At 34.6% G+C, this 18,162-nt stretch overlaps 1 protein-coding gene across 4 annotated transcripts in view; it reads left to right on the top strand.

The window, feature by feature from the left end:
- The window catches only part of ACBD6 (acyl-CoA binding domain containing 6), a 180,622-nt gene that overhangs the window by 36,951 nt on the left and 125,509 nt on the right, over positions 1-18,162 (top strand). For 3 of the 4 annotated variants that reach the window (XM_023640650.2, XM_070267827.1, XM_070267829.1), the window contains one exon: positions 17,139-17,221. The exons of the other annotated variant lie outside the window; for it this stretch is intronic. In XM_023640650.2, the coding sequence (XP_023496418.1) occupies positions 17,139-17,221 (83 nt within the window). The remainder of the gene's footprint in view (positions 1-17,138; positions 17,222-18,162) is intronic. 4 annotated transcript variants of the gene reach the window in all.

Here is an 18,162-nt window from a genome sequence, read left to right as displayed (position 1 = left end):
TTCTTTATGGATTAGTACCATATTGGCCACAGTTTAGGAAGTATAATTCTAAGCTGGTATTACTTTTTTTAAAAGTGTATATACTCGTTAAATCCCTGCATGATCCAGAATTAATGCGATTTTGTGATTGTAGTGATGGGACAAGATCTTATCTAGTGGTTCTAGACTGCAGATTGCCTGTTAGAGCAAGGCCTCCTTGACTTCAGATCTGGACAATGAACTGTTCTATACGGGGAGTTTTTAGCTAACCAAACCTTCCTTTTTTTTTTTTCTTTCTGCTTTTTCTCCCCACATCCCCCCAGTACGTAGTTGTATATTCTAGTTATGGGTCAAACATATTCTTTTAAATAGCTAACCTTTTTATATTTTTAGATTAAAACTCTTTCTTATGTGATCATAAGTTCCTAGCTTCTTTAAACATAGTTTACTAAACACATTTCATCATTTTCCTCACCTCCCAGGGTGATCATTATGTGTATTAATTTTTGTGATAATGTAATGAGCTTACAGGCTGGCTAGGGTATAGGTTGTTTTATCCCTTCACCTACTATCTCTAAACTTTATACTCTTTTGGGTGCTTATTTTTTTATTGAGGTACAATGTAATTCACACACTCTCAAGAAATTAGTAAGTAGATCCTATGAACGACTTTAGGCAAATAAATTGATTATTTAGAAGAAATGGACTAATTTCTCAAAAAAATACAGTTCACCAAAGCTGACTGAATAAGAAATGGAACATCTGAATAGTTCCATGTCTATTAAAGAAATCGAATCTTTGATTAAAAACCTTACTGGAAAGAAAACCTCAGGTCCAGGTAGCTTCGCTGGTATACGATTGTTTAAGGAAGAAACAATGCCGATTTTACACAAACTCTGCCAGAAAATGGAAAAAGAGGGAACACTTTCCATTTCTTTTTGTATGACCAGAATAAACTTGACACTTAAGCCTGGCAAGAACGATACAAAAAAGGAAAATTCAAATCAACTGCTCTCATTAATGTAGATGAAAAAACCCTTAAAAATTTATTAATAAATTAATTCCATTGACAAATAAAAGGAATAACATGTCACAATGAAGTAGAGTTAATTCTAGGAATGCAAGAGTGGTTTAACTTTTGAAAAGTAGTGTAATTTGCCATATTAACAGAAAAAAAGGAGAAAGATTCCTATGATCATTTTGACAGAGGGGAAAATAGATTTGACAAAATTTGCTATCCATTTATGATAAAAAAACTCTTAACATGTTAATAGAAGGGAAGTTTCTTAATCTGATAAAGAATGTCTATAAAAGCCTATAGCAAACATCAAATTCAAATAATTTTAATCTTTGCATATTTGTTAAATGTTTTCGGCCCACAAGTTTGCACATCTAATGAATTCGTAATATGTATTTTTTAAAAATTATTGTTTTATTGAGGTTATATTGGCTTATAACATTGTGTAAATTTCAGGTGCACATTATTATATTTCAGCTTCTGTGTAGACTGCATTGTGTTTACCACCAAAAGTCTAGTTTCCATCCATCACCATACGTATGTGCCCATTTACCCTTTTTGCCCTCCCCCTACCTCCTTCCCCGCTGGTAACCACCAGTCTGTTCTCCTTATCTGTGTGTTGGTTTGTTTATTTTCCACATATGAGTGAAATCATATGGTATTTGTCTTTCTTTCTCTGACTTATTTTGCTTAGCATAATGCCCTTAAGATCCTTCTGTGTTGTCACAACTGGCACAATTTTGTCCTTTTTTTATGGCTGAGTTGTATTCTGTTGTAGCTGTATACCACTTCTTTATCCATTCATCCATTGATGGGCACTTGGGTTGCTTCCAAGTCTTGGCTATTGTGAATAATGCTGTGATGAATGTAGAGGTGCATATATATAAATATGTATTGTAAAAGTAGCAATCACAAAGCAATAGATGCTACATTTCATGAGAGCTGTCCATCCATAAGATAGCATTGATTTTCACTTGTGAATTTCCTAATGGCATTAATTAATATTCTCCTGTGTGCTTCCAATGAAAATATGAATTCATATGTTTGATTTAATTACTTGAATTTTGCTTTTTTCAAACACACTACTTTCATTAGTGGGATCATATCAATGAAATTTTGAGCTGTGAATCAAGAAGTGTGATTTGCTGTCGGTCCATGGTGTGTGTTGCTCCATTCTTTATCCAAGTGGCTTGTTTGTGCATCTGATTGATGGAATCTAGGTCATGAGCCTACATATCCTAGCTGTAAGGGAGTCTGAGAAATGAGGTTTTTGAAGATTCTGCTTTGGAAAATTGGGATTCATGATATGGGAACTGTTGAAATGTTGAGATAGTATTCAAAAGACTTTGGTAAGCCACAAATGACAGATGTTCACTAACCTTCTCTTGCCTGATCAATCTCTACACTTCTCTTTCATGAAATCATCCATCCTATTAGGATAATTGGTTGAACGCAGGCAAAGGTAATGGAAAAGAGAATGGAATGGAAACACACCTAGTTTAGCAATACTAATCTACTCATTTGTGTATCCCCATTCATGCATTCCATCAAAAAGCATTCACGGTTATTGGAATTCTAGGAAGATGGCAGTAGCTGTAGTATAGTTTTTGAATATTCCCAAATGATTCCTTAACAGAATAACCAAGACAGTGTAACCAAAAGCTCTTAGGCAATGTCTGTGACAAAACTAGTTGATCAGAGAAAATAGGGACAAACCATCAACAGCTACAGGATTTGTGTAGCTTTGGCATCTCAGTAAGAGGAAGCAGTAGGGAGTCTGACTGACTTGACTGGCAGAATCTTAAAATTGCCAGCAGGTAAATTTTAGAGGGATTTTTGTACACTTCAATTCGTGTCTGAGTGCAAAGGGCTCATGGTGAGGTCCTGTAGAACTGCCTAGGCTCTAGAGCTTCCAGAATTAACCAGCCAAAGCTCCCTTCCAATGCAAAACCTCACACTGAGAGGAATCTGCTGGGAATTTAATCAAAATCAAGTGGGATAAGGATAATAAAGACAAAGAAAAAGAAGAACCAGATAAAAGTGGGAGAGGCACCAGAGCCAAGGATCTTAAAACTATCCCAGCAACCAGATTTTTAAGTACTTCGTGGAAACAACAGAAAAGAGAGGTATAGACCCCAAAATCTACCCTGATCCACACTTCCATCTTAAAAATTCCATAACATTAATTTCATGTAAAGATGAACAACAGAAAGGATTGTGATTAAATCCTGTACAAAGTTACCGTCATTCAGGATTGTATTTTTTTCTTATAATATTCAGAAACTGTATCAGTGGTGAAAATAATGAAAGTGTGCTAATATTTTTATGGGATTTGGTAGGATTGCAATATTGCTTTCCAAAAGAGTAACAGCATTTTACACTGCATTAACTTATTATTAGTACCTGTTTCACTACTGTTTTACCAACTTGGATGATTTTGTTATCCTAATGGAATTAGTTTAAAATCCATTGCTCCTTGTTGTTTTAATTTACATTTTTTAAATGATTAGGGAGGTGAACATTTCCCAAAGTATTGATATAACATTGATATATATGTGTATGGATGTGAATAAAACCCTAAACTTCTGTGTAACTTCAATTATCTAATTGTTGCCTGCTCATAACCATGGTCTTTTTATCCATTGGGTCTTGATATTTTTCTTATATATGAGATCATTTTGATATATTGCTTATAATATTATAGAAATATTAGCCATTTGTTTTATATGCTTAAAATATAATTCCCTCTTATTCATTTTTACATTATTACAGAAATGCCAGTTTAAGTATTTGACTCTGTTGGTCTTTATGATTTTCTTTTGTGCTTAAAATCTAAAAAGTTGTGATTTCTGAATAGATATGATAAATACTATATTCAGAATAATTTTCCCAAGAACATTTAAATCTTGATCATTGTTACATTTGTAGAAAGTTAGTCATAATAACCTGAAGGTAGCTGTCCATGAGAGCCATTTAAAAATAGCATTAACTCAAGTAAAAATACTTCACAAAGTGCCTTACGTGTTGTACAATGGAAGCTGGGAAAATGTACAAGGGATAATCTTTTGTACCTTACTTTTAAAGTACCCTAGAACCAAGACTACTGACAATAGCTGGGAAAATAAAAAGATAAATTAATGTGTTTATTCTTAAATTCCGTTATAGAGTGGTAAAAGAGCAGTTTACCACTTTTTGTCTTGTCTTGTTGTATAGAGTGATAAAATTTACTTAGTGGATTATAAGGGGTCTATGATTCTATGAGTTTTATTGACCATATTAATTATCTGAAAAAATTCTCTCTCATATATTTTAGCGATGCAGATTAAAGTATTTGGTAAAAAAAAGAAAAGTTCTTCAGTTCTTTCATCTTGTAAAAAACTGCATCACTTTTTTAGCTAGTGTATATATACAAAGAATATTAGGAAATGCTGAAATTTGGAGGTTTGGATAAAATATCTACTTGCATATATTACTTCTGCTTTCTTTTTGTCTAAAAATTATTTTCTGATAGTAATTTAAGCACTTATGTAATATTTTTAATAATTGACATCCTTACTAAATGTCCCTTGTTAAGATTTTAGGAGATGATTTTTTTTTTTTTTAACTGTGCTGTATGTTTGTAATTTTAAGAGAAACTAAGGTTAAAAAACATAGATTTATGGAGTTTACTTTTCTTGAGAAATTTTGTAATTCTTACTGTTATAAACAGCAACCAACGATATCTTCATGGTAAGGTTTTTTTTAATGTTCTTAATGACAGATAATAGGTGAGATGAGATTAATATTCTTTCTTTTGTATGTGGAAATGAATAACTCTTCATGTTTCAGGAAAAAAACTACAATGAATATTTTTAAAGGATTATTTTAAGTGTTCTTTTTTAAAGGCTTAGAATTATAGTATTAGACTAATTGATTAAATTGTACATAATTTATCATAATAAGTCAGCCTGAAAAAAGAGTTCTATGTTTATTTTAATTTTAAAATTTCCTCTTGAACTAATGAAGTACTTCACTTAAAAATTGTAAAAAATATGCACAAGAAATGGAACAAAATTTTAATTCAGAATATTGTAAATATGTAATAATGGTTTCTAAAGTAGCTTGGAGCAGTAACAATTTAATAGAAAAAGTACAGCTTTAGATATCAGAAGATCTTGGTTTGAATCTCAATTTTGTCACTTACTGTGTGGCATTGGGTACTTCACTTCTCTTATCTTCAGTTTTCTAATCTATAAAATGGATATATAGTCATCAAATATAAGGCAGACAACTATTCAGTTTTTAATATTTTAAAAATTCTAGGGGCTGGCCCAGTGGCATAATGGTTAAGTTCACATGATCCACTTTCGTGGCCTGGGGTTTGCAGGTTCACATCCCTGGTGTGGACCTAGCACTGCTTGTTGAGCCATGCTGTGGCAGCATCCCACGTAAAATAAAGGAAGATGTTAGCTCAACAAGAATGTTCCTCGAGTAAAAAGAGGAAGATTGGGAACAAATGTTAGCTCAGGGCCAATCTTCCTCACCAAAAAAATAAATAAATAAAATAAAAATCTTGATGTGTCTTAAAATTGATGGTGTTTTATATTTAATTCGCTGTGTTTTTTCTTTCTTAGCATTACAGAAAACAATGGTACTTCTTATAATTGATGATCTACTAGATTAAATGAAATACAGTAAAAATGCCAACTTTATAGAATTGTTTTGAAGTTGGAATTGGATAATATATATAAAGTGCAAAGCACCTGGAAGACACTCCTTAAGTCCTAGTTTCCTTTCCTCTTTTCTTTTTTTTTTTAAGGTATGCTTTTTGGTAAGGAAGATTGGCTCTGAGCTAACATCTGTTGCCAACCTTTCTCTTTTTTTTTGCCCTCCCCAAAACCCCAGTACATAGTCATATATCCTAGTTGTAGGTCATTCTAGCTCTTCTATGTGGGATGCCACCACAACATGGCTTGATGAGTGGTGTGTAGGTCCTCACCCAGGATCCAACCTAGTGAACTCTAGGCCTTTGAAGGAGACTGTGTGAACTTAACCACTCGGCCACAGGGCCAGCCCCACCTTTTTTCTTATTGACAGAATTAAGTTTTTTGGTTGGTTGGTTTTGGGGTTTGTTGTTTTATAAGGAGAATTAGAAGTTTAAAGCTATTAGATAGAGACTCATGGGCCAATATTGTAAATCCCCACATAAAAACATCTTGTATCTGTATTGCTGAGACACTTTCACTTTGGAGAAATGGCTATATTTTGGCTAATAATTATTATTATTATATCAGCTAACGTACATAGTGTCCACTTTGTGTTGGGCACTGTTCTGTTTTACATATATATTTTAAATCCTAAAACACCCATATGAGATAAGTACTATTATTCCTATTTTTACAAATAAGAAAACTGAGGCAGAGAGGTTAATTTACCAGAAGTCGTACAGCTAGACCTATAAACACGTTAAGCAAAAAAACCCAATAAAACAGAAGCCAAAAACAGTAGTATGTGGAAACAAGAAGCCCCCTCCTTGCATATGTTAGCCTGATAATCTTTGAAATAGTTATTTTTCAGATGGAAAAGAAAGTTTGACAAGGTTTTAAATCTTGACCCTGCAACTGAGTAAGGTGGAATCTGACTCAGGTGATAAAGATTCAGCCAACAACTTATCCTTTCCCTTTGAGTGAAGGAACATTTCAGTGTCTCAAATAATATAGTCTGAGGCAATATAAGAATTGGCAAATTTTATCCTATTGGCTGCCAAATTGGAGTCTCCCTCTTTAACTGCTGATGCAACATAAAAATAGCTTAATGGATTTTGAGTAGGGAGAAATGGAATAAACTTCTTAAGCCTCTATGAGAAACATTTCATTGGACTGGAAATCAAGAGGGTAAAGTAGCCAAAGTTTACCCCTTCTTGTAGATGAAGTGGATGGAGAGGAAAACTAATGCATCTTTGGCAGCTTTCTTCTGAATTCAATCTGATAATGGCAGATTATTTTTAAAATATTACTTCTGCTTAAGGTCTAATCTCCCTCCTTCCCCCCAAAAAAGATGTCACTTGCATTCTGGCATGCTTTGTGCAGTTACTTCTGAAACAGGAATTAATCCCAGGAAGAAGAAATATATTTAGAATACACTATAATCAAATTATGGAGTCAATTTTTTTCCCTAAAGATTTTAATTGAGTCTATATTATGCTTCATGTGCAAAGATATTCATCATATCTTTGTTTATGGTGAGAAAGTGAAAATAACCTAAATAGACAACTGCCAGATAATGTTCAGTAAATTATAGTACATTACTTCATGGAATATTATACTGGTTTTTAAATTAATGTTTATGGGACTTCTGCATGGTGGAGTAATAGGGATGAGATTTACTCTTTTGTCTAAAACAGGAAGAAAACCAGATATGATAGATGAAACAGTGATTTTCAGTCATTGCACTAAGAGTAGTGTAAAACTAGGAGAGAAGGGAAACAAACCAAATGAGCCCTACAGTTGCCTCAGCTAATTGCCTGAAAGCAATTTCCAGACTATGGTGCAGCCCAGAGAGCCTGGCTGTCTTGCTGATTTGAGCCAGAAAACGCAGGGCCAAGTACTAGAGAGGATGTTCCTGCATAGAGAGAGAGAGTTCCAGAGATCTGAGGGGGGTCTCTTTGGCTGAATACTAATCTGTGTGTGTGTCAGAGGGAACTAAGAGGCTGGGGGAAAGAAAGGGAAGAAAACAGTAGGCCAAATAATTCCTGGAGCTGACACAGGACTGAGCATATTTCGTTTCCTACTAGTCAGAGTGGAAAGAAAATGTAATATATGGAGCATATAGTAGAGGCCTCAGAAGGGTTTCACTTCAGTAGTGAGGCTAAATTGAGCTCTAGATTAAAGGCTGCTCTGCTCCTGCCTTAACAAAGCTTAAAAGTGTGTTTCAAAAGGATCAAATTGATTCCAGATAACTGAATTCATGCCAAAACAAAGTCAAACGTAATTTAAAGGAACACAACAAAATCCAGCACAGTGTAAAATTTACAATGCCTGCCTTACAAGTCTTTCAAGCTTGCAAAAATAGCAGGAAAATCTGACCTTAACCAGGAGAAAGGCTTGTCAATGGAAACAGATGCAGAAATAATAGAGATGAAGACAGCTATTATATTTTATATATTCAGGAAAGTAGAGAAAAACATGAACATAATGGAAAGAGAAATGGAAGATAGAAAAAGACCCAAATGGAACTCCTAGAGATGGAAGAAAATAATATCTGAAATGTAAAGTACATTGGATAGGATTAATAATGGATCAGACATTGCATGAGAAAATATTAGTGAACTTGAAATGCAGCAAGTGAAGCTAATGAAAATGAAGCACAGAGCATAAAAAGACTGCGCAAAAAATGAATGGAGCCCCAGTGAGCTATGGGAAAATGTCAAGCAATGTAGCATATGTATAATTGGAGTCACAGAAAGAAGAGAAAAAGCAAAAGAGAAGAAGACAGAAAAAAATATTAGTAAATGATAGCTGAAATTTTAAACATTTGGTGAAAACTATAAATCAAATTTTCCAGCCTTTTTACCCTTGATATTTGGAGCTGGGTAATTCTCTGTTGTGGAGGGCTGTCCTGTGCATTATAGGATGTTTAGCAGCAACTCTAGTCTCTACTCACTATATGTCAATAGGACCACACACTTGTGACAACCAAAAATTGCCCCAGACATTGCCAGATATCCTTGGGGAAGATGGGGGGCAGAAAAATCTCTCTTGTTGAGAATCACTGCCATAAGCTTATAGATCCAAGAAGCTTAATGAACCTCAAGCAGAAGAAATGTAAAGAAAACCATATTAAGACACATCATAATCAAATTGTTGAAAAACAATGGAAAAAAGAAACTCTTAAAAGCATTCAGACAAAAAACATGATACAAAGGGAAAAAGGTAAGAACTTCAGCAGACTTCTTTTCAGAAGTCTGAAATCAGTGGGGCAACATCAAAAGGAAAAAACTATCAACTTATAATTCTATACCAGTTAAGACAGCTTTTAAAAATGAAGTTGAAATTTACTTACCATGATAATGGACATTAATGAAAATACACAGGTAACATTACACTCAGTGGTGAAAGACAGAAAGCTTTTCCAGGGGCCAGCCCCGGGGCCAAGTGGTTAAGTTCGCGTGCTCTGCTTCGGCGGCCCGGGGTTTCGCTGGTTTGGATCCTGGGCAAGGACCCAGCACCACCCATCAGGCCATGCTGAGGTGGCGTCCCACATGCCACAACTAGAAGGAGCCACAACTAGAAGGACCCACAACTAAAACATACACTATGTACTGGGGGGTTTTGAGGAGAAGAAGGAAAAATAAAATCTAAGAAAAAAGGAAAGCTTTTCCCTTAAGATCAGGAATAAGACAAGGATGCTTGATTTTACCACTGCTGTTCACCATTGTACTATAAATTCTAGCCATAGCAATTAGATAGGAAAAAAGTAAATAGCATCCATATCAGAAAGGAAGAAGTAAAACTATCTCTGTTGACAGATAACATGATCCTATACGTAGAAAATCTAGAGAATTCACAAAAAAATTATGAGAGTTAATACGGCAAAGTTGCACGACACGAGAGCAACATGCAAAACTCAGTTGTGTTTCTATACACCAGCAATAAACACCTCAAAATGGAAACTAAGAATAAACAGTTCCATTTACAATGGCATTCAAAAGAATAAAATGCCAGGAAATAATTTTAACAAGGAGGTGAAAGATTTTACACTGAAAACTTTAAACCATTGCTGAAACAAAATAATACCTCAATAAATGGAAAAACATTCCATGTTCATAGATTGGGAGATTTTGTACTGTTGAGATGGCAGTACTACCCAAAGTGACCTATTGCCATTTTTGCAGAAATGAAAAAGCCAATCTTTAAGTTCATATGGACTTTCAAAGAGCCCCAAATAGTCAAAACAATATTAAAAAAGAACAAACTTGGAGGATTCACACTTGGAATTTCAGCTTACTGTAAAGCTTCAGTAATTAAAACTGTGGTACCTGCATAAGTATAGACACATAGACCAATAGAATAGAATTGAGTCTAGAAGTAAACCCTCACGTTTATGGTCAATTGATTTTCAGTAAGCGTGCCAAGACCATTCAATGGGGGGAAAATAGTCACTTAAACAAATGATGGGAGAACTGGGTATACACATGCAAAAACACACTATATACAAAAGTTAACTCAAAAGGGATCAATAACCTAAATAATATGAGTTAAAACTATAAAACTCTTTGGAAGTAAACATAGGGATATATCTTAAGGATTTTGAATTTGGCCATGGATTCTGAGATATAACAGCAGAAACACAAGCAACCAAAGAAAAGAAAGATAAATAGGACTTCATCAATATTGAAAACTTTCCTGCTTTAAAAACACTATCAAGAAAGTGAAAAAACAACAGAATGGAAGAAAATATTTTCAAATCATGTATCTGATAAAGATATAGTATCCAGAATATATAAATAGTTTTTACAACTTAACTACAAAAGATAACTAATAAATGGGCAAAGGACTTGAATAGACATTTCTCCAAAGAGAATAGCCCACAACCGCTTGGAATATTAGTTATTAGGGAAATGCAAATCAAAACCACAATGAGATACCACTTCACATACACTAAGATGGCCTTAATAAAAAAGGCAAATATTAACAAGTGTCGGCAAGGATGTGGAGAAATTGGAACCATCTTACATTGCTAGTGGGAATGTAAAATGATGCAGCTGCTGTGGGAAATAGTTTGGTAGTTCCTAAAAACGTTAAACATAGAATTACCGTATGACCTAGCAATTCTACTCCTAGGTATATACCCAAAAGAATTTGAAAACAGGTACTCAAATATCTATACACAAATGTTCATAGCAACGTAATAGCCAAAAAATACAAAAATTCAAATGTCTTTCAATGGATGAATGGAGAAACAAAATAGAATATATAAAAACAATAGAATATTACTCAACCATAAAAAGAAGTGACGTGCTGATACATGCTGTAATGTAGATGAACCTCAAAAACGTGCTAAGTGAAAGAAACCAGACACAAAAGGCCACATATTGTATGATTGCATTTATATGAAATATCCAGAATGGGTGAATCCGTGGAGACAGAAAGCAGATTGGTGGCTGCCATGGTTTGAGGGAGAAGGGGCTAGGGAGTGACTGCTTTAATGGGTTCAGGGATTTCTTTTGGGGCGATGAAAGTGTTTTGAATATCTATGATAGTGTATAGAATATATGGAATATCTGTGATAGTCTAGAAAAGATAAAACTCTGGAGAGAGTAAAAAAATAAGTATTTGCCAGAGCTTCAGAGGGAGGGAAGGGATGAAGAGGTGAAGCACAAGACTTTTAGGGCAGTGAAACTATTCTAAATGATATTGTAGTGGTGGGTGTATGTCATTCTACATTTGTCGAAACCTTTTATACAACACAAAGAGTGAATCCTAATGTAAACTATGGACTTTAATTGAGAGCAATGTATTAATATTCACTCATCAATTTTAATGTACAACACTAATGTGCAAGATGTTAATAATAGGGGAAAATTGGAGGGAAGAGAGTATATAGGAACTTTCTGTACTTTCCACTCATTTTTTTGTAAACCTAAAACTACTCTAAAAAATAAAGGCTATTAATTAATTAAAAAATAAAAAGAACTATACTCATTCCTTTCCAAAATACCATATAACTTCTAATTACTAGTATGTATTTTCACAGCAGATAATTGCCAAGCAGACCACAGGTATCTCTTGTAATTTGCCTGTTTCACATTAAGAGGTTCAGTAAGTAACACTGATAGAAACTATGATTGTCTCATGAACAAACTTGTGTTCTTGCCTCTAGTCTTGGCCCCTAAAATATATTAATTACCCTCCAGCAAAGAATATGAACACATACGTTCTCTAATATTCTGAGCATACTCTCACCACAGGGCCTTTGTACTGGCTGTTTTCTATATCTGGAACAATCTCCCACAGATATCTGGAACACTCACTTCTTTACTTCCTTTAAGTCTTTATTCAAATAACCTTCTCAATGTGGCCCTGCTTGACCATCTTATTTGAAATTATAACCCTCTTCCCCACATTAATTTTTTTCCATAGTACTGATCACTTTTTAATCTTAGAAAACTTGTTTTCTGTCTCCCTCAGACATGACATGATTTGGGTGTGTTAATTTTGTATCCTGCAGCTTTGCTGGATTTGTTTATTCTAACAGTTTTGCGTGTGTGTGTGCGTGTGTGTGTATATCTTTAGGTTTTCTACATGTAAGATCATGTTGTCTATGCACAGAGATAATTTTACTTCTTCCTTTACAGTTTGGATATCTTTTATCTATTTATTTATTTTTTTGCCTAATTGCTTTGGCTAGGACTTCCAATACTGTGTTGAATAAAAGTGTTAAGCGTGGGCATCTTTGCATTGTTCCCAGATCTTAGAGGAAAAGCTTTCAGTTTTTCACCATCAAATATGACTTTAGCTGTGGGATTTTCACCTTGGGCATTTATTATGTTGAAGTAGTTTCCTTCGGTTCCTAGTTTTTTGGGCGTTTTTATCATGAAAGAGTGGAATTTTGTCAGATATTTTTTCTGTATCAGTTGCGATGATCCTGCAGTTTTTTGTTCTTTATTTTGTCAGTGTGGTGTGTTGACACTGGTTTTCATCTGCTGAATCACGCCATCCTTATGTGTGCAGAATAAATCCCACTTGGTCATGGTGTAGAATCCTTGGAACGTGCTGTTACGTCCAGTTTGCTAGTATTTAGTTGAGGATTTTTGTATCAGTACTCCTCAGATAGTGCTCTGTAGTTTTCTTCCAGTTTCTTTGTCTAGCTTTGGTATCAGAGTAATGCTGGCCTCATAAAATGAGGTTCAAGGCTCCCTCCTCTTAATGTTTTTGGAAGAGTTTGAGAAGGATTGGTGTTAAGTCTTCTTTAAATGTTTGGTAGAATTCTCCAGTGAAGTCATCTCATCCTGGGCTTTTCTTTGTTGGAAGATTTTTGATTTCTGATTCAGTCTCCTTACTCGTTGAAAGTCTTTTCAGATTTTTTATTTATTCATAATTTAGTCATGGTAGGTTATATGTTTCTAGGAATTTATCTGCTTCTTCTAGGTTATCCAATTTGTTGGCATATAATTAATTGTTCGTAGTAGTCTCTTATAGTTTCTATTTCTGTGGCATTGGTCATAAAGTCTCCTCTCACGTTTCTGATCTTAGTTGAGTTTACTCTCTTTTTTCTTCGTTAATCTAGAGTAGTTCATGGCTTTCTATTCCCGAATGACATTCTTCATGTAGATGTACCACAGTTTGTTTATTCACCTATTGAAGGACGTCTTGGTTGCCTCTAGGTTTTGTCAGTTATGAAAAAACTACTGTAAACCTTCATGTTTTGTGGACATAAGCTTTCAACTCATTTGGGTAAATACATAGGAGCATGATTGCTGGGTTATATGGTAAGAGTGTGTTTAGTTTTGTAAGAACTGCCAAACTGTCTTCCAAAGTGGCAGTTCCATCTTGCATTCCCTCCAGCAGTGAATGAGAGTTCCCGTTGCTCCACATTCTCGCCAGCATTTGGTGTTGTCAGTGTTTTGGATTTTAGCCGTTCTAAGAGGTGTGAGGTGATATCTCGTTGTGGGTTTGATTTGCATTTCCCTGATGATTAGTGGTGGTGAGCACCTTTTCATGTATCTTTTGGCCACCTGTGTGTCTTCTTTGGGAAGTCTCTATTCAGATCCTCTGCCCATTTTTTAATTGGATTTTTTTTTCTATTGAATTGTGTGAGTTCTTTATATATTTTGGATGTTAGTCTCTTATCAGATAAATAATTTGAAAATATTCTCTCTCATTAGGTAGGTTGCCTTTTCATTTTGTTGATGGTTTCCATTGCTGTGCAGAAGCCCACTTATTTATTTTTGCTTTTGTTGCCTTGGGTTTTGGTGTCAGATCCAAAAACTCATCACCAAGACCAATGTTAAGGAACTTATGCCTGTGTTTTCTTTTAGGAGTTTTATGTTTTCAGGTCTTATGTTTAAGTCTTTAATTCATTTTGAGTTAATTTTTTTCTATGACGTAAAATAGTCATCCAGTTTTATTTTTTTCCATGTTGCTGTCTAGTTTTCCGAATACCATTTTTCTCAGAGACTGTCCTTTCCCCATTGTATGTTCTTGTCTCCTTTGTCATAAATTAATTGACCATATGTGTGGGTTTACTTCTGGGCTCTCTATTTTGTTCCATTGATCTATATGTCTATTTTTATGCCAATGTCATACAGTTTGGGTTATTATAACTTTGTAGTAAAGTTTGAAATCAGGAAGTGTGATGCTTCCAGCTTTGTGCTTTCTTAAGATTGCTTTGGCTACTCAATGTTTTTTGGTGGTTCCATACAAATTTTAGGATTATTTGTTCTATTTCTGTGAAAAATGCCATTGGAATTTTGATAGGGATTGCATTGAATCTCTAGATTGCTTTGGGTATGTGGGCATTTTAACAGTATTCTTCCAATCTATGATGACATCGTATTTTTCCGTTTGTTTGTATCGTCTTCAATTTCTTTCATCGGTGTCATAGTTTTCAGTGTACACGTCTTTCACCTTCTTGGTTAAATTTATTTCTAGGTGTTTTATTCTTTTTGATTCAATTGTAAATGGGACTGTTTTCTTAATTTCTCTTTCTAATGGTTTGTTATTAGTGTATAGAGATGCAACAGACTGTTGTATATTATTTTGTGTCCTGCAACTTTACTGAATTTGTTAATTAGTTCTAACAGTCTTTTGGTAGAGTCTTTAGGGTTTTCTATATTTGGTATCATGTCATCTGCAAACAGTGACAGTTTTACTTCTTCCTTTCCAGTTTGGATCCCTTTTATTTCTTTTTCTTGCTTAATCGCTCTGGCCAGGACCTCCAATACTATGCTGAGTAAAAGTGGCAAGAATGAGCATCCTTGTCTTGTTCCTGATCTTAGAGGTAAAGCTTTCAGCTTTTCACCATTGAGTGTGATGTTAGCTGTGGGCTTTTCACACGTGGCTTTTACTATGTTGAGGCATGTTCCTTCTGTATCCACTTTGTTGAGAGTTTATCATGAATGGATGTTGAATTTTGTCAAATGCTTTTTTCTCCATCTCTTGAGATGATCATATGATTTTTCTCTTTCATTTTGTTAGTGGGGTGTATCATATTGATTGATTTACAGATGTTGGACCATTCTTGCATCCCTGGAATAAATTCCACTTGATCATGCTATATGATCCTTTTAATGTTTTATTGAATTTGGTTTGCTAATATTTTTGTTGAGGATTGTTGTTCTATGTTCATCAGAGATATTGGCCTGTAATTTTCTATTGTTTTGTTGTTGTTGAGTTTTAGGAGTCTTTTCAACTATGTTTTGCATACCAATCCTTTATTATATATGTACTTTACAAAGATTTTCTCCCAGTTTTTGGTTTGTCATTTCATTCTCTTAACAGTGTCTTTCACGGAGCAGACATTTTTAATTTTAATGAAGACTAGCATCAATTTTGCTTTGATGGATTGTGCTTTTGGTGTTGTATCTAAAAAGTCATTGCCAACCCCAAGGTTACCTGGATTTTCTCTGTGTTATCTTCTTGGAGTCAATTCTTTTTCAGGAAGCTGTGCTCAACACTCTGTACTTGGTTTTGTCTCTTTCTTTTTCCTTTGGTATCTAGTTTTCTCATTTCCAGTTTTATTATTCATTTAGCAAGCATCTCTTGAGCATCAAGTGTGTTTCAACTTTATCACTCTAATGAAATATTTATTTAGAATATAATTGGATTAAATAAAAGAAGTTCTCCCTTGGATTGTGCTTTTTTGGTATAAAGACAAGCGTTCTCCATCTCCAAAATTCTTTGCTCTTGTTCTCTAAGAATGGTCCTCAGAGAATAGAGGCAGCTGGCGTTTACTTAGTGCTTCTTATTTGCCAGCGTGAGATTAGTGTACTTTATAAACTTTGTCATTTAATCATGACGGTAGTTGTTGTTTATGATATTGTATCTTAGTTTCTGTCATAAATTGATAACTGACTTGATTCATCTCAAAAATTTTCACCATTTCTTGAAAGTTAAGTTCTCCCGATGGTATTAGGAACTGATGAAATACGCTGCCTCCAGATCTTTTTCCTTAACCCAGCGTTTCACAGACTAAAAGGAAAAGCACAACAACAACAACAAATAAAATCCCTTCTTTCAAGTACAGAAAAAAACCCATGTGTATGGGGATTGCCTGTATTTTTTTTTGAAGTGAAATTAGTCTTTTTGCAGTCAAATTAAGCAATAAAAATATTTAATCTTGATTCTAAGATAATATTTATGTTCAGAGTGAGAAGTTTGGTTTTTGCAAGGTGTCCTGGCCTAAAAACTGTCTGTATTGCAGGAGATGTGGGCTTTTGCAGAGGTTCCAGTTTGATCCTTTCAAGTGATAACAACATCAAAGTTTGCTGTTTTCACATTACATGTTTTGGAAGACTCTTATTTCTAAATTTAATCTTAACCTTGTGCTTTTTTGAGAACAAGGAGGGCCAAGGCCTATTGAATACTTGATTTTGGAGGGTGTTTCCATACAGTTTGCTTCTTTTTTCTTTTATTTTAGATCTCAACTTCCTTTCCTCTCTCCTCTCCATCTTTTCTCCTTCCTTATTGTCACCTAAAAATAATTTCTTTATGGTTGAATTTGAAGTTTTATTATGGTTTAGTTTCTTTCTGATTTAGGAACTTTAATTTTATTAATCTAGGTATGATATTCCTGATCACACTCATGTCTGGTATTTATATTTCACATTTTATTTTCATTTTTCCGTATTGAACATCCGTATTTTCCACAATGAACATGGTTTACATCTTATAATCAGTAGGGAAATGGCTGTTAGCTGGCCCCAGAAGGCAGCGGTGGAGTGAGCTCAGCTTGCTCCTGGGTACTCATTCCACTGCTGTGTTGACCTGAGAGTCCTCTTGCCTGTCTGATGCCGTCTTGAAATTGTTACTGGAGCCTTGGAGAAATGGTGGACGGTCAACTATTTATTATTCCTTAGCAAAGTAGTATTTTTTAACTGGTTTAAATACACACTGCTTTAATCCATATGCCTTTTTTCCACCCTTTCTTTTTTTTCCCACAGTCACCAGAGAAGAAAGGAAAAGCAGCAAATACTGGTTTTGGTGGGCCAGTTGTTAGTTCTCTGTATCACGAAGAAATCATCAGGTAATTTCTGTTCTGATGTTCGATAATAGGGATATAAACATACATGTATATGTGTATATATATGTGTATGTGTGTATTTTTTTAGTCCTGAAAACTTCCACTTGTGAAGAACTTTTACTTAAGATGGAGCTGATTGGGTAGTATCTCTAGTAGGATAATGAATGTCAGGAAAGAATTTTTTAGGTGTATAATCTTTAAAATCACTAAGTGTCTGGATCAGTGCCAGATAGTAACTTTTCCCGCCACATAAGTAGTTGGTGGGGCAAGGTTTTGTGTCTCAGATAATCTAAAGCTGTGGATTTTTGTTGTTGTTGTTAGTTTTCCTCAAAACAATATTATTTCTTTTGAAGACTTTTATTTTGGGCTCTATATCCAAAAGAATTAAAAGCAGAATGTCAAAGGCACATTTGCACACCCATGTGCATAGCAGCATTATTCATAGTAGCCAAGAGGTGGAAGCCACCCAGTGTCCCTCAGCGGATGAATGGATAGACAAAATGTGGTGTGTACATATAATGGAATACTATGCAGTCTTAAAAAGGAAGGAAATTCTGACACATGCTAGAACATGGATGAACCTTGAGGACATTGTGCTAGGTGAAATAAGCCAGTCACAAGATGATAAATACTCTCTGATTCTACTTAGATGAGGTATCAAGAGTAGTCAGACTCATAGAAATAGAAAGTAGAATGGTGGTTACCAGGATCTGGAAGGAGTGGGAAATGGAGCGTTGTTATTTAACGGGTATAGAGTTTCAGTTTTGCAAGATGAAAAAGGTCTAGAGCTCTGTCGCACAACAATGGCGAATGTACTTCACACTACTGAACCGCACACTTGGAAGGGATGAAGATGGTAAATTTTATGTTATATGGGGTTTTTTAACCGTGATTAAAAGTTTATTAAAGGTTATTTTGTATTGTTTAACAAAGGTCTTAAATTT

This window comes from Equus caballus, chromosome 5, assembly GCF_041296265.1.
Source record: "Equus caballus isolate H_3958 breed thoroughbred chromosome 5, TB-T2T, whole genome shotgun sequence".
NCBI lineage: Eukaryota > Metazoa > Chordata > Mammalia > Perissodactyla > Equidae > Equus > Equus caballus.
The sequence above is the reverse complement of the archived record's forward strand: the minus strand, read 5'-3'. Positions and strand labels throughout refer to the sequence as shown.